Source organism: Bombus fervidus, chromosome 3, assembly GCF_041682495.2.
Source record: "Bombus fervidus isolate BK054 chromosome 3, iyBomFerv1, whole genome shotgun sequence".
NCBI lineage: Eukaryota > Metazoa > Arthropoda > Insecta > Hymenoptera > Apidae > Bombus > Bombus fervidus.
The window spans coordinates 12,260,538-12,280,380 of record NC_091519.1 but is presented as its reverse complement, the minus strand read 5'-3'; the positions used below and the strand labels follow the sequence as shown (position 1 = coordinate 12,280,380).

The 19,843-nt window shown below is 38.4% G+C and overlaps 1 protein-coding gene across 4 annotated transcripts in view; it reads right to left on the bottom strand.

The window, feature by feature from the left end:
* Nucleotides 1-19,843, bottom strand: part of LOC139998493 (E3 ubiquitin-protein ligase MIB1-like) — a 442,477-nt gene that overhangs the window by 305,913 nt on the left and 116,721 nt on the right. Inside the window, exon 10 of one of the 4 annotated variants that reach the window (XM_072023070.1) lies at nucleotides 6,724-6,871. The exons of the other annotated variants lie outside the window; for them this stretch is intronic. Coding sequence (XP_071879171.1) covers nucleotides 6,787-6,871 — 85 coding nt within the window. The 3' untranslated portion in view covers nucleotides 6,724-6,786. Of the gene's footprint in view, nucleotides 1-6,723; nucleotides 6,872-19,843 lie in introns of those variants that run through there. 4 annotated transcript variants of the gene reach the window in all.

Here is a 19,843-nt window from a genome sequence, read left to right as displayed (position 1 = left end):
GATTCGCATTTGTCTGATCGTTACATTTATATAAACCAAATTTAATTACTTTTCATAATCAGTAATTAACTACGCCAACAAATAATTAATTAATGAATTAATTAATAGCAAATTCATTAATAGCAATAATTAAACCAATAATTAATTCCATACAAATTGCTAAACCGATGTTATTATCCCAACACTAGGAAATGAAGAAATTTCTTAAACCTTATAATTTATCCAAACATTTACAAACTCTGTATTCTACTAATTAACAGTGAGCAGAACGAATTAATTGAACTATCGTCTATTGAATAATTTAATCGAATTGAAGGCAAACCAAGCACGAAACGATCCCTTAAAAGGCTAAAGTTGAAACTACATTATCGTGCTTACACAATTTCAATAAGGGGCAATAAAATTATTTCTACACCGAGAATTTTTATACACACAAAGCTTTCTGTGTACACGTATATGTACATATACACATACGTATACTTTCAAATCAATTTTTGAATAAATCTATTTCCACTGATTTCCTTTATCGACTAAACGAAGTGTCATATCAGAGATGAAAGTCGAAAGTTTTATGGAGAAATACAGTTTTGCCGAGTATAACCTAATAGTACAAAGAGTGGAATATTGTCTCATTTATGATATTTTCTCTTACTGAACTTAGAGTACACGACATTTTCTCATTTTTTCGCTTTATATAGACAAATAGTGTCCACAGAGTACAAGTTTCATTATCCTGTGCAAAGAACGAGATTGAATTTCAAGATGTGAAATCCTGGCAGACTCGAACGCCTTATTCTGCTAGACGAAAAAAAAAAAAGAAAAAAAAAGAAAAAAGAAGAACCGATTTAACCAAACCACGATCGCCTCGGTGAGCCAGAAAATCAATCAAACCAGAGCGACCAGCTTTGGTCGGCCGAACAAGTTTATTAAACAACGAAATATGGAAATCATACGTCATTCGTGCAGCGCGATGATAATTATCAAGGATCATAAATCACGGGTAAACGACGTGAAACAGGATTTAAAAAAGCGAATCGAGATGCACGTTCGCGAGTTAAGATTAAGAGAGTCTTCGCCCTGAAAGGCAGAACGAAGCTGAGCAAAGCGGAGCGAAGCAGAGCCGAGTAGATGAGAGAGAAACGGAGATCGATATTTCGAAGCGAATCCAGTTTCCTGCGCTCGAATCACGGCATCGTTAAACTGTCGGAAGAGGTTCTTGAAATGCGATAAATCACGGTTCATAGAAATCAGAGCCTTAGGAAACTCGCGTCCGCCCGCTGTCGCTATTCCATGATATCTGTCACCATTCGCGGAAACGTTTTAGGCTGCGGAAATTACCGGAAATCCCTCTCTTTTGATTTGGTCATGCCGCGCGCTCGATCAACCCGCGCCATCTACAAACTCTCCCTCGAATAATACGTCTGACGGATATGGCGTTAAAAAATATCTTCCCCCGGAGCAAGCGTAAACCGAGCTTCAAGATACTACTACGTTTCGAGGCAGAAACAAAGATTTTTCTGCATTCACTGCTATCCAGAACGTTGCCGATCAATGTCGAAATTCTGTGAATTTCAGAATTTTATCAGACTGTGGCGGCACTGCACCATGGAACTTTCCAACGGCTTCGCGACACAAAGCGCTATACCTTCGAAGCGTAAGGCCGACAAGCCTGCGGTTCCTTCGCCGAATATTCGGAAGAATGCATTCGTGGTAACCGTCGCGGACATCTAATAAACGCGTAAAGAAAGAATCCGTTTGGTTTCGAACTAAAGATTCATTCTGCCCTGAGCTGCGAAGTGCGAAAGGTTGCCATAGTTAGCAAACACAATTAGAGACACGAGATTATCGACTCTTGTTAGTTCAGCGTTAATCGTTAATCGTTGATCGTAAATTGTTGACCGTTGCTTGCTGATAGATTAATAAACTTTTTGTTGGAAATCAAGAGTATTTCTTGTGGTGATATTCACCATTACCAACGATCACAAACAGTATATAATACCAGTAGGATTTGTACTAATAGTAGTCGTGATTTTTGTTACTACAGTGACGGGCAAAAGAAAGTTTAAATATAAGAGACAAATTTTTAAAGACAAATCAGGGAAAACTACTTTAGCCACTGGCTTTGTAAATTCCTCGATAGAACGTGTTCGATTGCATCTATAACAATTGCTTGTTCCTTAGTCGGGAATAACACGATTCGCGTAAGAGTCTTCGTTGAATTTGTTGATTCGTTCAACTGAAAACTTCGTATGTTTTGCGCTATCCACGAATGAAGCTTGCTATTCATCAGAAAACATCGTCACTGTCTATAATTGTGATTAATTTGAAAATATATCCAAACAACTATATCGCGACAAGCATTTGCACAGCAAACCACACAAGCTGTAACGGTACGATGCTTAGTTTCCACGTCCGACTCGTTCGACGGCCCGAAGAGACTCGTAGCGAGTATTATATTATAGGTATTTTATATATATTTGTATTCAACGGATATTTTGGCTCCAGCTGAATTATTAGCAGATACGAAACGTGACAACACAAAATTTAACTCTATCCTATTTGTACGAGTTATCCCGGATACGCTAGTAGCTAGGAAAATACGTGATCAAACGATTGGAAGCTGAGCTGGTTATACGTAAATTTCCCTTTATTTAAATACCGATAAATGTCATCTAGTAAAAAAACAGCATTCTAAAAAAATTGAACTTTAAAAGATGAAAAATCACGCAAAACAAATACAAAGAAACGCGAGTGGAAAAACAAACTGCGAAACAGCAAACTCATTTTTCATTAAAAAGCTCCTTCCCCAAAATACGCTGAAATTATTTCAAAAATACCATCGTGGAATTAAAAAATGGAAACCTTCAAATATATAGCATTGAAACGTACCATTATCTAAATTGTTCACATCTTTAACGATTGATAATTATTTCTTCTATAATTAATGTAATTGAAATCACTTAAAAAAAAAAAAAGAAAAAAGATCATCGAAGACTGTTTAAACGTAACGTAAATGAAAAACTAACGTCGATTCACGAACGAATGAAAAATTCTCTAAATGTAGCGTAAATGGAAAACTAACGTCGATTCGCGAACGAATCAGGGATTACGCTAAAACGAAGCTGAAAGGACTGGGTGCCATACGGCCCGGGGAAAAACCGTTGTCAAAACGAGGGCTCTTTGTCAAAGTCGTGGCGCGATAGGATTGCAGGAGAAAAGCGAACGATTCCCAAAACGGTGGCTGAAAAATACCTAACGATCCATAGAGGGTCCACGAGCGGCCATATCGTTGCCACGACCGCAGGAAATCCCACGCGGTGCCATACGGTCGCATCCACCTCGCATTTCCGTTTTGCATTTCAAATTCCCGCCGGGTTACGCTTACGCGATCGTAAGCGTGTAACTCGGAGACGATTGCGTTCATCGATCTCGGACAGTTTCCATTTGATATCATCCCAAATACTACGCGTACAAACGTCTCGCGTCCTCCTTTTACTATTTTCCCCAGGCTGAAAGGCCGACTTAAATATATGACACTCCAAGGTATCGTGAAAAATTTTCTTCCAGAAAATCAACTATCCTAGCTTGAATTCTGGTTGAATTCGATTCTACGGTATCGTCGATGAGATCCGACTGTAGTCGTTTAATCGATTAGCTCAAGTTGCGTTTTATGTTCGATTTGCGTGCCTAGAGACATTAAACAATTGTCATCGATGGTAAAAAAGGAACAAGTTTTATACATAACGGGTGCGATGAGAATACTGTCGGTGAACATAATGAAGATCAAAAGGCAGTATACGTTTGTTGAATTTCGTTAAATTAATAATAATTATGTTATTCAAAATGATACATTTCGTAACTGCGAAATTGATCAAATCAAAAAAGGGGATGAGAAATCTCGTGTTAAGGACGTAAGCCAAATGAAAAGTTAGCCTTAGGTAATATAGAACTGAAATGCAACGTACTGTATTTTAAAACCGCTTTCCTATCAAGAACAGGGAATGTGGCTTATCGTTAGACTGCGGATTTTCATGCATTTATAAGAAGTTGAAGATGCGAGTAAGTACGAAATCCACCAATGTACAAAAATATATGAAATATGCAAAATAAAATACCCGTTGTAATATTCGGTAGATACAAGAAATTCTATACGTAAAGTATGAATTTACATAAAAATTCTCAATCTTCTCATTCATGTGTTCCACCTGTAATCTTCCAGTACAAATTTGACGAATTACCTTACGAAGATAAAAAAAAAAAATCAGCATCACTAATAGGACCGTTAACCGCAGTCCATCAGAACTAACCGCTAAAAGCATTGTCGGGCGAGAACCAACGATTCCCTAAATCTACAGATGGTGAACGACGTCTCGTCAAAGATCGGACAAGCATCGTTCCGAGGGCCGTTTCCACGCGATTAGGCAAAGCAACACAGGTTCCATCCGACGATACTCCGGCGGGGGAAAGGACGCTAGATGGTGGACGATAAGCGAGACAACGGGCGTGGGAGGGACGAGGGTCAAAGAAGAGGACGCGAGAGGGTTGAGTGGGGCCAAAAGGCGGTTTGCGGTGGGATGCGGGAAGCGGCAATGAATTAATCGCCGTGAACAGTGCAAGCTCGGTCCAACCCCAACCAAAATCCCGTGCTGGCCCTGTGCACCCTTTCCCCCATTGCATCGTCCCGTAAAGCCTCCCTAAAATCCCTAATGCCGGCGACCGCAGCCACCGCCCTCCATCTCGCTCGTTTCGCTTCTACCATCAACGATCGTCCGCTATCTATGACGCCGTATTAACCGAGAAGAAACGCTGTCGTCTATCGTTGCTCGAATTTTTAATTTCACAATGGACTGTTGCGGTCTGGCCAGCGTTTCTGCCTATTTGATTCATCGTCGAACGAAGATGCTTTAAGATCGTTATTCGGAGGTGTGGCTGATTTCCAGGAAAGCATTCGAGCAGTCACTAAGTGGAAATTGTGGTTCCATAGCTGTCGCTGCGTTTCGCTTTAATCCTCATGCGATCTTTGAATTTTTCTATTTCGATCTTGCTCCCGTTTTATCGAATAGAGAGTAATCGCAATGTTCTGAGAGAATGCTTAATATAACGTTGAAACGTATATAGGAATGTTTTCATATTTTGTGAAATCCGAGATATCTTTCGACCTATGAAAAATACAGCAGGGCTAATGATTGCCTTTGCGTTCACCGAATCCAGGAACATGTACCGCTGCTTGTAAGTTGACTGCCGACGTTTCAGCAATTTTATGTTTCTACGACGTAATGTAATTAAAGAGATGGAACTTATACGTTCGTTTTATCCGCCGAATGTCATAATCGATGATAACTTTGGATGTTTTAAAGAGGAATACGAAAGGAGAATGGATATTCACGAAGTGGAACAAAACGTATACAACTTACTACTTTGCAAGTAATAAAAGGGACAGCAATATCAATGTTGCATAATTCAGTCGGTGACTTTATCTGACAAATGCGACGGGTCTTTAGCGTAAATCGTTTAAAATGCATCAGGTAAAAGGGACTGAGAAAGTTTTTCACATGAAATAACGAGGATATAAGAGATTTTCATTGGCTTGAAGCATCGATCCATCAATCAAGCTTATTGAAGCCGAGAGTTGAATAGTAATTCAGGATTTCGTGTGACAAGCGATGTAAGTCCATCGCTAAGTCTGCTATTAAGTCTATCGGGATGTTAAGGTGTAGATGAACGTTATCGAACACCTCAAATGCACTTTTACTGCGCAACTCTTGTACCATAACAGGGAATCAACTTAAAAAACATCTTTTCTTTCTTTTTTTTTCTTTTAGAAAAATAAAGGTACAGGACACTGATCAAAAATGTTTCTGAAAATAGAACTTTAGTAGCTTTTGCGGTGTATTAATTAAAAAATTTGTTATTGCACAAAACTAAAAAATTAAAAATAAGCTTATTGTTAATTCCAAATTATTCACCAGCTTGAAAATAGGTTACTATTAATGCCCCTTGATTAAAAATGTATAAAACACATTTTGCTTTAAAAATTTCAATTTTAAAAATTTCATTCTCTCTTTAAAAAGAATAAAAGGGGTATTATTTACTACATAGAATAGCCATTCTATTTATGAAAAATACGTCCCTCTTTTAAAGAGAAAAGGTAATATTTGTTCTTTAAAAATTGGAATATATTTCCTTTAGAAGGAACAAAAGGGACTGTTGTAACGTACAAAAAATAGCAGTTTTACTACCGTACAACATATCCTTTGGAAAATTGTTTTAATAATACCCAATTATCAAACTTTTAGCCGGGAAAATAATTATGTAAAATTTCAAGTGATTTTATGTCTTTTCGCGGCGTTAACAGGCGCGCGTGAAACGTTTGCAAACAGCCATAGTGTTTCACCATCAACTATTTCACGGTAATTTTCTCATTACTTTGTGAAAGGGTAATGAACGAATGCCTCATGATTTAATACAGAAACCATTGATATTACTACCCAATGTGATATTATAGGGACTTTTTCTCGCGCTAATTTAATTTCCTGACGAGTCTGTCTAACTCGAATCTAAAATTTATTAATCGAATCTAAAATTATGAACGTTACTATTTCCTAAAGTTTATTTGAAGTAGATCAAATTTAAAATTACCCAAAGTTCGAAGAGAAAAGCAACGTGAAATTGCAACGATAATTCTAATTTGATTATACTCGTCATTGCATTCACAAAGTAATTCAATATATTCATCTTCTACGAATTTCTTCTCAAATGCGTACTGCCTCTGTCCATAGTTGAACGCTATACACGATGCATATTATTTGTCAAATAAATACGTACCAACACCGAAGAACAACCAATGAGAAGCGAAATTTTGGGGACATACCTGCAACAGAATAAAGAAAAGAAGCTACGTTAGAATCGTCTTGGTCGTATCGATAAGACTAAATCCTTTAGTCTATTTCCAACGAAATCCCCGCGTAGTGGCGATTCTACAAGGAAAGTCTTGTCTTTAATCCAATCTGCAATCGTATTTCAGATGCAGCCGGATGCTTTCGTTCGTCCTATCGCGGAAACAGCAATCGACATCAGGACTCTCTTGGTATTTCCATCGTTGCAAAGCCGGGCAATCTGGCCGAAACAAGCTCGCTGTTCCCAATGCAGCCCCGTTTCACCTCAAAATAATGTAAAGCTCAATTTAAGCCCGGGCCATTGCCAAACTTCCAACCTTAAGCGACGAGGATCGAACCAATGTTTTTCGGATCACGACTTCCTCGACTTTAGCCTCTCTCTATACCCGTCTAATTTTCTTTCCTTCGCATCTGCCCGACTTCTTTCTTTTCTTCCGAACTTTCACGGAAAGGAGCAGCCTTAAGTGCATTTTTTTGTCGCGACTCTCGCGTGATGAGATAGAAGGTAATCAGGTTTTATGACACTGCCACGTTAATGTCAACGTATTGGAACGATATTTGAATATTTCTTGAATATACTTGTTTTGAAATTTTCAGCAAGGAATCTGTACGAATTGCTTTCCGAGTCTAAATAAATAGATATCGATATTTAACACCGCGTAATCATGAAACTACAAACACTACGTAATTATTAGTGACGAGATTAAGTTTCGTATTTAGAAATGTAAACTGTATAATATATAACGGTTAATTGTAGTAATTTTGATACGATAACATTGTATGTTTCTCTACATTTGCTTTCTACCAACGAAAACTAAATTTCATGTTACTTGATTCAGGATATTAACGAAAATCTATTTCTGATATTTAGTTTCTTTTCTTATCAGAGTATCACGGAAGAGGAAAGATTGAAATTACATAAATCCCTAATCACGTAACAATCAATTTTTATTATAAAACTCGCGTTTTAACATTACATCAAGGATTTGCCTAACATTCTTTCTATAATCGTTAAAGGAACCAAATTACTTATAGCACTGTGCAACCAATTTCATCCAAACTATACAATCTTTCCCTTCTATTTCTGATTCGCCTAACGAATTTCTCTACGATATCCGTTATTCTTGACGAATTAACGAAATACTAAAACAACGAAGCTCCGTATTTTTTCCCCGCCAACGTGAATTGTAAAAAAAATCCACAACTAAACGAATCATCAAGAAAGAAGGAAACTCGGCGTAATTATTACCAAAGTTTCTGGCCATCGTTTGATTGACGGAAAAACAAACATTAGAGAAGCATAGCTCGAAGCTTTCGAGGAATACGACAGAGGCTCGAGCATCGGAAAAAGATTGCAAATCTTTCTCCTTGAAACGACGCGCGTAGGTAACATGGACTCGACCTATTTCGTGTCCATTCAAGCTACATCGAGCGTCTGTCTCGTTTCTCCTTGCCACGAACGCCCCGTCGCAGGTGAATGCATGCAAGGCTGCACCTCGCTATCTGCTATCTCCTATCAGCTATCTACTCCACTTGCATACTGGATTTAGAATAGTCGGATATGGCAAGGATCGAGGTTAAACACTTATTTCTAGAGCCACTTCCTCGCGCACGTCCTAGATCCATCCGCGATGTTATATTTTCGCCGGTTTCCTAAATCGTACGAGCTCGTGTTCCTTCGCTTCCAATGCTGTTGAAGCACCACGCGAATCACAACCGACGCGTTCAAATATTTTGTATGTACTAGCTAAGAGGTGAGAATTATTCAGCTTTAGATTATCCAGAATGATGGAATCTCGTGCGACGAATTCTCAACACTTGTACTTGCGCTCTCATCGCTCTGACACGTGTAAATATTAGCTTATTTCTAATTAATTTAATCGTACAGGATACATCCAGTTGTACGAATCTTCCGTACGATTTTATCATGTTGTCTAAAGAAAATTTACAAAACACATTTTATCCCTGAAAGATGGTCTTCTTTCGATTACTTGCATTTGTCGTCTGATATGTTTCCGTAAATACTGTTAGGAAAGATACGCAACTCGTACTATATATTTTATCGTGTTAAATCTTCTTTTAATAATTTAATTGAATTGCCAAAAGATGATGAAAACTTATATTGCGATTTTAACGAAATAACTGGTAAAGCAACATAAATCAAAGAGTACACAGAAGATCCAAGTTGATGCGATAAACGAAATATCATGAGAGAGAAAAAGTGGCCAAAATTTATCCTAATGGACAAAAGGAAAATTAATTCCTTTCTCCCTTTCTCTTATTTCTTCGAATTATCGAACACGTGATGTTTCCAAAAGGCAACAGAAAAAGCATCGAGAAGAAAGCCATTAGGAAAACAATTATAACACCTCTGCCAATCTATCAAACCAAGTAATCGTGGCTTAAGTCCCACTGACCTCTTCACGCGTTCCATCAACGTCCAAACGACGAAATTGCTATTTTCTCATCGACTCGATCAGAAAGCAGAAAAACCTGCTCACGTACGAAAATAGAGGATCAGAAATCCTTTTCGAAACAAACGTCACGCCAATATCGACTTTCCCCTTTGTCCCTTTCCGCTTTCCACGTATTTTTCATCACCAAATTCTACGTCGATAGTTCATATTTTTATTATTGTCGAACAATTTGCAAGTATATTTAACGTATCTTATCAAATCGAAAAATTCCACTAGAATTATAGCACAGATAATTTATTTTATTACCCTTTGAACGAAACACTTTGATCAAAAGATAGTTTCCTATCTAAACGAGTAGAACAAAGAAGTGATTGTTTCTGAAATAAACTTCCACGATTTTTGTACGCCGATACTTGTTCACGTCAAAGATTTTAGATTAAACTTTATCTTTGGGAAAGAAATAGGTGGAAAATTCGTTTGAAGTAAAACGTATAATAAACAAACTAACCTTTGATCCACCAAATGTATGATAAAATAAAGATGAGAATCGTAAGAATAATTTCATCGTTACCCATATACGATATTTTTCACACAATACGTTACATAATCGTATACACGGTACATAGAGCGCGAAGTAAAACTAAACTGTTAGTCAAGCACGAGCAAAGCGCACGCAGTTAATATTATTCGAAAAATATTTGTCAATCGCGCCTCGAAGACAACAAGCCGTGTTCACATGGTGAAACATTTAAATAAACCGCACGCAAACTGCAAAAGATGTCGCGTATTCTGGATGTTGCGCGATTTATATGTAAATTAGCTGGTTAGTTCTGCGCGCCATTTCGAGGTAATTTGGACGATCGCGCGCGATCAAATTGCCGGACGTAGAGAACTCGTAATTGCACAAATCCAGACTCGTTAACTGTGTACACATGCCAATACACGAGGCATATTCGTTAAAATGTGGCTGCACATGCACCACCCATCATGACCCGCCACCTGATGAAACTTTTTTAAACAATTTATTGGTATACACAGCTGCAACGTCACCGATGCAATTTCCCGCTGTCTAATTACGGATTTTGATAATAATCCAATGTTAATTCTGCTTACCGCGAAAGCACGCCCGATCGAAGTTTTATTGCATTTTCGCTGCTAATTTCGTGCGCTGCGTGTCGCGAGAACGTCCAAATTCGATCGTTACAAGCTATAAAGCTAACGAGTTGAAATTCGTCATTTTTACGTAGCATCATCTTCGTTCTAATATCTCCCCCTCCCCTTTTTTCTTGGGTATTTTTATTTAAAATTTAGCGGCAATTTAAAAACCTTATTAAAATCCAAGGATAAACTTTGACACGTAATGAATTTTTATAGTACCATTTAGTAACGAAACTCTCGTATAATTCATTATGCGTTTGTTGAAATAATAAAATGTGGTTATAAAAATATTCGCTAAAATTACCACTAAACTCTGTTAATTCATTCTTGACACGAAAACGACGAAACTAGCTGATTATCATAACCTAATTTATCGTTATCAGATTCACTGCAGAAAAATAAATATTATTAGCATCCAGCTTCCAATTAACAACACGAATTCCTACCAACGTGGGTGTATCTCTAATTTTCCTCGCGATGGACGTTTATCAAACACGATGTAAAGTATAATGCGACCATTAAGCTACGAATTCTTCTGCGTTTATGCAAAAATTTAAAGATGCAAACATACGAACGTGTATAAAATATCCAAAGTAGGAAACTTTTGATCCTTATAGTCTACAAGCAACCAAGCACGATTCTGAATTCGTTGCATGAAAATACCATAAAAATATCCCATAAGAATTCGCAATCTAGTTATCATATTGTACCGCGTAATTTTCTTCGCGAGATAGCAGAAAGGGAAACAAAAGTGCCGGAATTCTTAGGATCTTTTCGAAAAAGCACGCGACAAACAGCATTTTCGTTTCGAAAGTAGTCAACAAGCTGTATTGTTCGCCGTTTGCAAACGAGGCCATACGTAAACCAGACGAAGAGCAAGCTGAGAACAGAAGCGAAGCGAGAAGGAAGAAAGGGAAGGAGGAAGAGGAAAAGTAAGTTTCGAGGAAGCAGCGTGCGGAACTGCCGGCTGTACTGTCGTCTCCTAAGTTCCCCTGTTGTCCTTTGCCCCTTTCCGTCCCTTACAGCGTTTCTGCCGCTGCAAGTCCCGGCAAGTTTCGCGAAATGGAAGTTTGGTAAGCCAGCCGCCTTCGTGACGATACCCACGACAGTTCGTGAGAGGTTCTGACGTTCGAAGCACGTGGATAAACATCGCGCGATTCCGCAAGAACTCGCGGATCGGTAACGACATACCGACTAAACGACTCTCGACGTCACGTCAGATCTGCCAACAAAATCGACACATATCGATGGAAACTAGATAACGCGCACGGTACACGTGGGATACAAAGAACTTGCGAATGTAGTTGCATGACGTCACGCAATTACAGAAACTGTTCAAGCCATATGCGAGGCTAATTTTATAATTGACGTGTTCCATTTACCGTTTCGAAACTGAAGAGAACTAAAGTTGTATCATTTTCTTCGCAATGTCTCTGTTTTTCTTCGCTCAATGTGCAATGTTTGATCGTTATAGCGTAACAGTTTATATGACGCAACTTCAGCTATTGGTAGACGATAGAAAACACGGGAAACTATAAAAAATATTACGAGGAAAAAACTTGTATGAGATTGTACATACATATATGTCATATGCATACGCCAATTAAATTCTAGAATTTTTATACAGCATTTAATCAAAGTAAATTTCGATCGAAGTAGATATTCTGAAACGCGGTTATTTTTATAGGAAGTAACTTTCCATTTCATAGTATCAATTCGGAAATCTTGACAGCCTTCTAAAACGACTTTGGTAGAAAAGTACAGGCGTCTATCGTATCGATAGTCGAGGCAGCGGCTTTGAATATTTAGATACTTAAATAATTTCATATTTTCGTTATACGTCGTTGTCTTCTTTCATCTTTTTCGGTAAAATCACGCGTGAAATACAGTACAACAAAATTTATTTCTGAGTTTTAAGTAAATTCGAAACACGCGAAATATATTACTAATACAAACGAACAAATGGCAACATGAACACAGTGCAATAGAAACCAAGCGTACCGTGTGCCAGTTGGATTTGCCAGGTCGATTCGGCGGTACATTTCGACATAGAATGCGAGCAACGCGATCACTCAAACGGTTAATTCACCTTTTCACGTTACACAAGGCAGCTCGCGTGTTTGCAACGAAATCCATCTAGCCGTAACACCTCGGCAAGCCTCGAAGAAACACAGAGACCATACACCGGTGAAGACGAAACGGCCAAAATTTCTCTACTTTTCCGCGACTCTCGTCGCCATAGCGAACAATAAACCCATCAAGCGAAGCTGAAGCAGTTTCCACGAGAGACGCGCGCGCTACTTCGCACAAAAGGAGAGCCGTGACCGCGCGGAAACAGAATCCTCTCCGCGTGTTCAACTTTACACCAGTCGTACTACCGTTTTCTGCTTGCGGTTTCGTCGAGTTTCTCGCGTCAACGACCCGCATTCGAAATGCCAAGAAGAAACTAGCCAACATCCAGCGAATGTACGAAGAGAAACGGGAAAAAAGAAGAAGAGAAGAACGCGAAGGATAAGACAGAGAACTCGACAGGAAGTTGAGGGCAGAAAGCATTCCATGTGCTTTTCCATGTGCATGGAACGTACGCTAACTCTGAAAAATACACCAACACTTGTTTATTTTCGACAAGATATGTTTCAGCCCTTTAAACGCGGTTCTCGTTAATCAACGATGTTGAAATTTTAATCGACTTTGAAACGTGGTAGTCGTTTATCGTTGGGTCTATTTGAAGATTATACGCGAACAAAATCATTATATATGACGGTGCATATTTGCATCGGAGAGCGTTACAAAACGAGTGTCATGCGAGAAGGAAGCTTTCGATCGAGCTTTCGAACACAAATTGGTTACAGATTTTATCGGTATGAACGTTATAGCGGCAAACAAAATTTCCAAATGTTTCGTATAGTACGAAGAATATGAACGTAAAAATGTTCGACAATAAGCGTAAATACCTTGGCGAACCGCTGCAAATAATAATTACTCGCGAATAACGCACAATACCGGTGAGTGTTTGCGCGATGGAGTTTCAACCGGCAAATACTAATAAATAGTATTAATTTATAACGCACAATAGTCACCCCTTCGTACGTAGTTCTCGATAAATCGTATCAATTTGCAAATATCATTATTTGGAAAGCGATACGTACATTAATATCGCCAAATATGTACCAGAGATTTAAAGAACGGTACCAAGCTAAGAGCTACGCGACCTGCAGTCCAGTTATACAGTTTGTTTCGTCGATTAGACGTTTCTACGCCTGGAACCTGAAATATACGATTTTATACGACATACCTATACTAATTCATGACTAATTTCTACGTCTCGATAAAATTCCCGTGGTCGTTACGAATCAACCAAAGCGCCGGCTGATACTTGTGAACGATATTGTACGCTGGATATGTTCGTGTCATACTCGCGGCCCGGAGTTGAACAACTTTCGTGTAAGATGGCGGCGCGGAAGTGAGAAGGCGGCTAGAAGAAACGAGAAAGAAGCGGAGCCGAGGGAAAAGAAGTCGGCGTGGGGAAAAATGAGACAAGAAGCTCTTCCGGGGAAGTAGTTCCGTGAAAACAGAAAACTGGCGCGCGTAGACGTCGCCGAGCTTAGCGAGACGCCGCGATGTTTTGCCAGGATTCGGCCAGAGAAACGTGTACGCGAGCGCGGAGCGAGGAAACCGCGCGACGACGACAAGTTTCTGCAAAGAGGAAGCGAGCCACAAGCCATTGTGCGCTTGGCCGCGGGTCCGCCATGCGTACGAATTCGCGAAGAAAGCATTCTCTGTTTGGAATTGATTGTTGGTCGCGGACAATTCTTCGCGACCAGACCCGTTTACGCGGCAAAGAAAAACTTGATGGGGACGAATGGAAGCGACATGACTTCCGACGGAATCGACAAATTCCACGTAACTCCTGTTCCGGCAATGTCTACTCACTTGGATTCTATGTGTATTTCACTGAATTTTCTGGTCTCCTTTCTTCCGCTTCTTCTTCGTTTGCTTGTTGCTAGGGATTGAGCCAAACGTAACTCTTTCTGCCGTGGTGGAAACGCGAACGCTGACTTTGCTTTAGAAGTAACGAACTTTTTGATAGAATCGATGCATCGGTTTTGCAGCCTCGAGGAAAGCAGGAGCGATCGTATTTGAATGGCTGTTATGTCCGCGTATTGAAATTTTGCATTATTTTGCAAAGAATTTCAAGTTAATGTTCTAGTCTTTTAATATCTTATACGCCTTCTTTAGGTAGCTTGGCATGTCCGCTCTTCCGTAGAAGCTGCTGAATAATATTTCATTTTGTTCAGCCTGCGTGATAATATCAAAAACAAAATAAACGTCAATAAATGTCAAAGAAAACTCGGCACAAGAAACGACGATGTGATTCGCACAATATGTCGATATGTCAGACAGAACTGAAATACAACTTCAAAACGCTACAAAGTTTCGATATAAAATCATCATAAATGACCATTTCTACGTCGATTTTACGATAAACCGTTCTAGAAGTGTACGCGCCAAGCAACACTGGACCAATTGCCACGACGAATAGAGAAGAGAGAGCAGCGAAGAAACCGATTGAATTCCGAAAAACAAAGAGGCACATTCGCGTAACGAAGGAAGTTCTGCCAGGAAAGAGAGCTGTTTAAAAAATGTTTTCTAAATTAAAACCTAAGAGAAGAAACAGAATAAAAAAAGAGGAAAGAGAGGAGAGAGAGAGAGGAAAGAAAAACTGGGAAATCTCCCCGAGGGTTCCGTGAAATTGAGAGGAATCGAAGGTATATTTTCACAGACGATAAACTCGCGGCGAAATTTATTTGCGATTCTCGACGCTGCTCCACGCTCCATTAAATATTCTTGACTCGGGCCCGGCGTGTGCAACTCCGTGTATCTGAGAGATAAGCCCTGGGAATATTATACTTTTCCTCCGGCGAGAAACGCGGGTAACCGAATCAGCAGCAACGATTTTATTGGGGCATAATGCCGCTACACGCTCGCAATAACTGTAAACCACGAATTGGTAACGGCTTATTTATGCTAATCCGATTACTCGCCGCGGAACGGGACGCCGGAACGATATTACGTCGGTCGGCCGACGTAAAACTTTTGTAATTATGTTACCGGTAGACATCTTAATTCCTCGTGGCCCGCGAAAGGCAAAAAAAAAAAAAAACAGAGAAAAGATAAAAAATCCTCCGGGGACTCTTTGGATGAAGCATCGCGGCGATGAAATCTTATTTGCCTCGCTTTTGGCCTGGAAAATAGAAGTTCGCTCGGCCACTTTTAACAGGATGTTTTTGAAACTCTTTATGGAACGGTGTTGCCTTCCACCTGAATTTTTCTTCTATTTTGCTTTATACGATGCCACGATGGCCATGGAATTTATTGGAATTTTTTCGTTAAACTGCGTATGATTTTTATAAAACTATAAATTCTGCTGAGAGAAAGCGAGCGACAGAGAGAGAGAGAGAGAAAGTTATGAAAGAGGAAATTTATATTTGATGTTACTTTTTAACTTGCATTTGGTAAACTTCCATTCGTTAAATTACATATATTACTGTAAGCGTATTTTATGTGATTTATTCGAATCCCGATATTCCGAAATATTTATTAGCAGCTTATCGAATGTATTATTAATTATATCCCTAAATTTAATACCGAATACGCGTCAGAAATGAAATTAAAATACGTAGGTACATCCTATGATCAGATGCAAAATACATTATTCGATTTTAGCTTTATCTAGTAAACAAGCTACAAATACGTTTACTGAACCGTTGTAAATTTCTCAGAGAATATAATTTTTATAAGCGTAATTTTCACAATTCATGGAGATTATTAAGATAATTATAATTTTATGCAACTATAAAAATTGTACAATTACGATAATCTTTCAAGTACAATATCCATTTAAGCTTTTACATCAACGTGAAACAATCTCGATAAAGTTGAATTTATGAAACGTACTACCAATTTATTAATCGACAAACGAGTATATATTTCCAACGTAAAAATAAGTATCTCTTTACTGCACGGTTATGCCACCTAACTATTCCTACTTAGTATCAACTGTACTTTACATCCCCCAACTCCGTTGTGAAGTCTACAAGAAAAATAAAAAATAAAAAAGGAAAGAGTCTGCCACTCCTATCTTTACTTTCCGCATCACTAACGGCCCATTAAAAAGCAAACACAAGCTGAAATACAATAACGAACGCAAATCGATGCAAAGGAAGAGGCCGCATCTTCGCGCCGATTAATCACCCGGAAATGGACAGAAACGGTCCCGGAGAAGCTTTTAGCCGTGGTTTTGATACGACACTGCAGAAATCCCAGTTCGCCGACGCATTAATATTTTACAGTTAGCCGGCTATCATAGTTTCTCCTAAAGCACGGTTGGGAAATTATTGCACCGCGACAGCAGCGTTATTATCGCCATTCCCCGTGTCATCCGCCTCAAACATTCGTTCCACTTCAATGAAGACGACCTGCGCGATCAACGCCGTCAACTTCGTTTCGTTGAACAAGAAGGGAAACGTTTTTCAAAATCGTTAGACGTGAAATGTGTCGGTTGGACGAGGACAATACAGCGGCGGTCGCCTGTCATTATAATGTGTATTTACAGAGCCGTGCAAATGTGAGTATATATTGCGATAGCAGTGGCGTTTCAGGGCTGTATTATACCGTGTGTGTATGTATGAGTGTGCGTGCGTGGGTGCATACAAGTCGAAGAGAGAGGGGAAAGGCGCGAGCGTAGCTACCGTAACACAGAATGGTTTGCTAAAGTGTAAACTATTATAATTATCCAGGAAACCACTGTCATTGCGAACAGCTTGCTACATTGTAGTCCACGCAAACTTTGCTTGCCGCGATTCGGCTGTGAATATATCGGTTCCAGATGGCGTACAACAATCTGTCCTCTGCTCTTCCCTTGCTCACTGGAAAGAAAAACCTTCTCGTTTCTTTGAACTGTTTTTGACGTTTCGTTACTCGTATATCGTCGTTGTTTACGAAAGTATTCGAACATTTTTCGAAATATTTTTAAAAATATGCGAACCGTTCGCAGGTCAAAGTGGGTAACTCAATTTTTTGGATTTTTTGAAATTTCCGTACCAAAACATTTGATCGACGTTTATTTTACATAATTTCATCAATTTCCTGTACTGTTCGTTTTGTAGAGATAACCAATTTGGCAAATAAGCAGCTCGTGTTACGAGACATTTTGAAATTCTATTAGCATCAGAATTAGGATCATAATGGCATAGTCTGAAGCGAATCGGAAAATGTCTGTACATATATAGAAGTTACAAGACACTTCGCACAAACGCACACTTCGCAAAGATCATCAAAGTGTTTGATCAATGAATTACACGTTATGAATTGTAATTTTAATAAGCTACAATATTTTTAATGAAATTATCGTAAATACTAAATATACCTTCGAGCTATTATTTTAGCTACTACGTACGATATGTTTGCAATAAATATCTTATAACTTCTATATACATTTTCAGATTGGTTTCGTATTTCGTCGAAATATAAAGATTAAAGGACCATTTCTGAGCTAAAATGTATTCACAGAATTTAACTCGAGCAATGATTAATTGCACGTGCTATCAACCGCGAATAGAAAATGGACATATCAGAAATCAATGGTATAACAAATTCGTCGTCCAACAAAATGTTTTCAAACATTTTCAAACGCAGATTTACAAAAACAAGTGTTCGTACTAAGCATGTATCATACATCTTCGATTCAATTTTCTATGTTTAATCGTCTGATTCTTGATCGTGCTATCCATCCTTTGCGGAACACATCCTGTATATTCATCTTTGAATTTGTATAATCGAATTTACTATTTGCTTGCAATCGCATGGAAGCGGTTTGCTAACCAAAATTCGCTTCACAACCGAAAGTCATTATGTTACACGCTCCGTGTTTACGGTAGTGTATAATAGATATTTGAAATGCGTTTGCCTGATGAAATATGTATTGGCTAAATTGAATCTGAATAGTAATTAATAGCATAGAGATGTTGAAACAGAATAACATAACGTCCAACGTATCTATGATTTGACATAAAATTTCCATTAAGTTAGTGTATATAAAATTTATTTATATTTATATTTATATCATGCTTTAACTAGATAGGAATTTGGATCCTTCGATTTTGTTACTGTTCCGCCATCATTGTTGGATCAAAATCATCCGTCTCCTGTGTCCAAAGGTTAAAATTTGACCGACGTTCAATCGACTTATTCGAACAGATACAAAAGAAACGAACGTTGAATGAAATGTCGATTAACATTAAATTGCTAAATGTAATGTTAATTGACAATGTGTCGAATTTAATTCGTACGATCTAAAATAGAAAAATGAGTTATCTAACATACAAAGTATAGTCTTCGGATTTCGTGTTTTCCAAAGAATATTTTTTAATATTAACAGCATTAGATTAAATATTAATTTTACCTTCAACAAAATAACACACGCTTATTCGAATTAAGATATATAACAAGATTTCTTTTTATTTTCGTTTACTTTGAATTTATGATAAATTTAAAAATGCATAAATTTATAGAACGCAACCATTATGCAAAAATATATAAAATACAGGTCCTATCTTTTATGTTTTGTTCGTGAATGTGAATATGAATTTGCTTAAATACCTATGATCTATATACAACATATATCCATTTTAAACAGAAGATGAAGGCTACTTTGAATATAAGATCGATCAAACAGGTAATCGAGTTCACGGATAATTTATAGGCAATTAATTTCGATGATCGTTGAACCTGATCCCAACAAATCGAATTTAATTCACTCGTGTCTAAGATTTAAAATGAACTTCGTTCGAAGCCTAGGAAAATTGTAATTTGATTAGTTACGCAGCTTCGATTACCTGAATACCTACGCTCGGATCGTCCAATCAATAACGCTATACTGATTTTGTCATAATGATAGGAACGTATATTAAAATCCGTCAGATGTATAGAATTAATACGATACATTGATATTACCATGGCAGCGGCTCAACAGCAGGTTCTTCACGGGCTTTAAAATGGTTTCAACATAACAGCGATATAATTCGCGATGCATATAGAATCGAGCATAATGTACGTTGATATCACTTTTCAGGCCGATGATTACTATGTAGCACGAAAGTGATATTACGACGATTAAATCGATTCGTTGGCAATGGTTTGACCATCAAACTTAATGAACTCGTCGTGTGAAACATCATCGACGCGGTATTTCGATACAGCAAAATGCATAGAATTATCTAGCCGTATCTATACTGCGTACGTTACAACTGATGGGAAATAGTTTAGATCGGCAGGACTGAAACTGTGTCCGATCGTGGTCCATATTTTGTG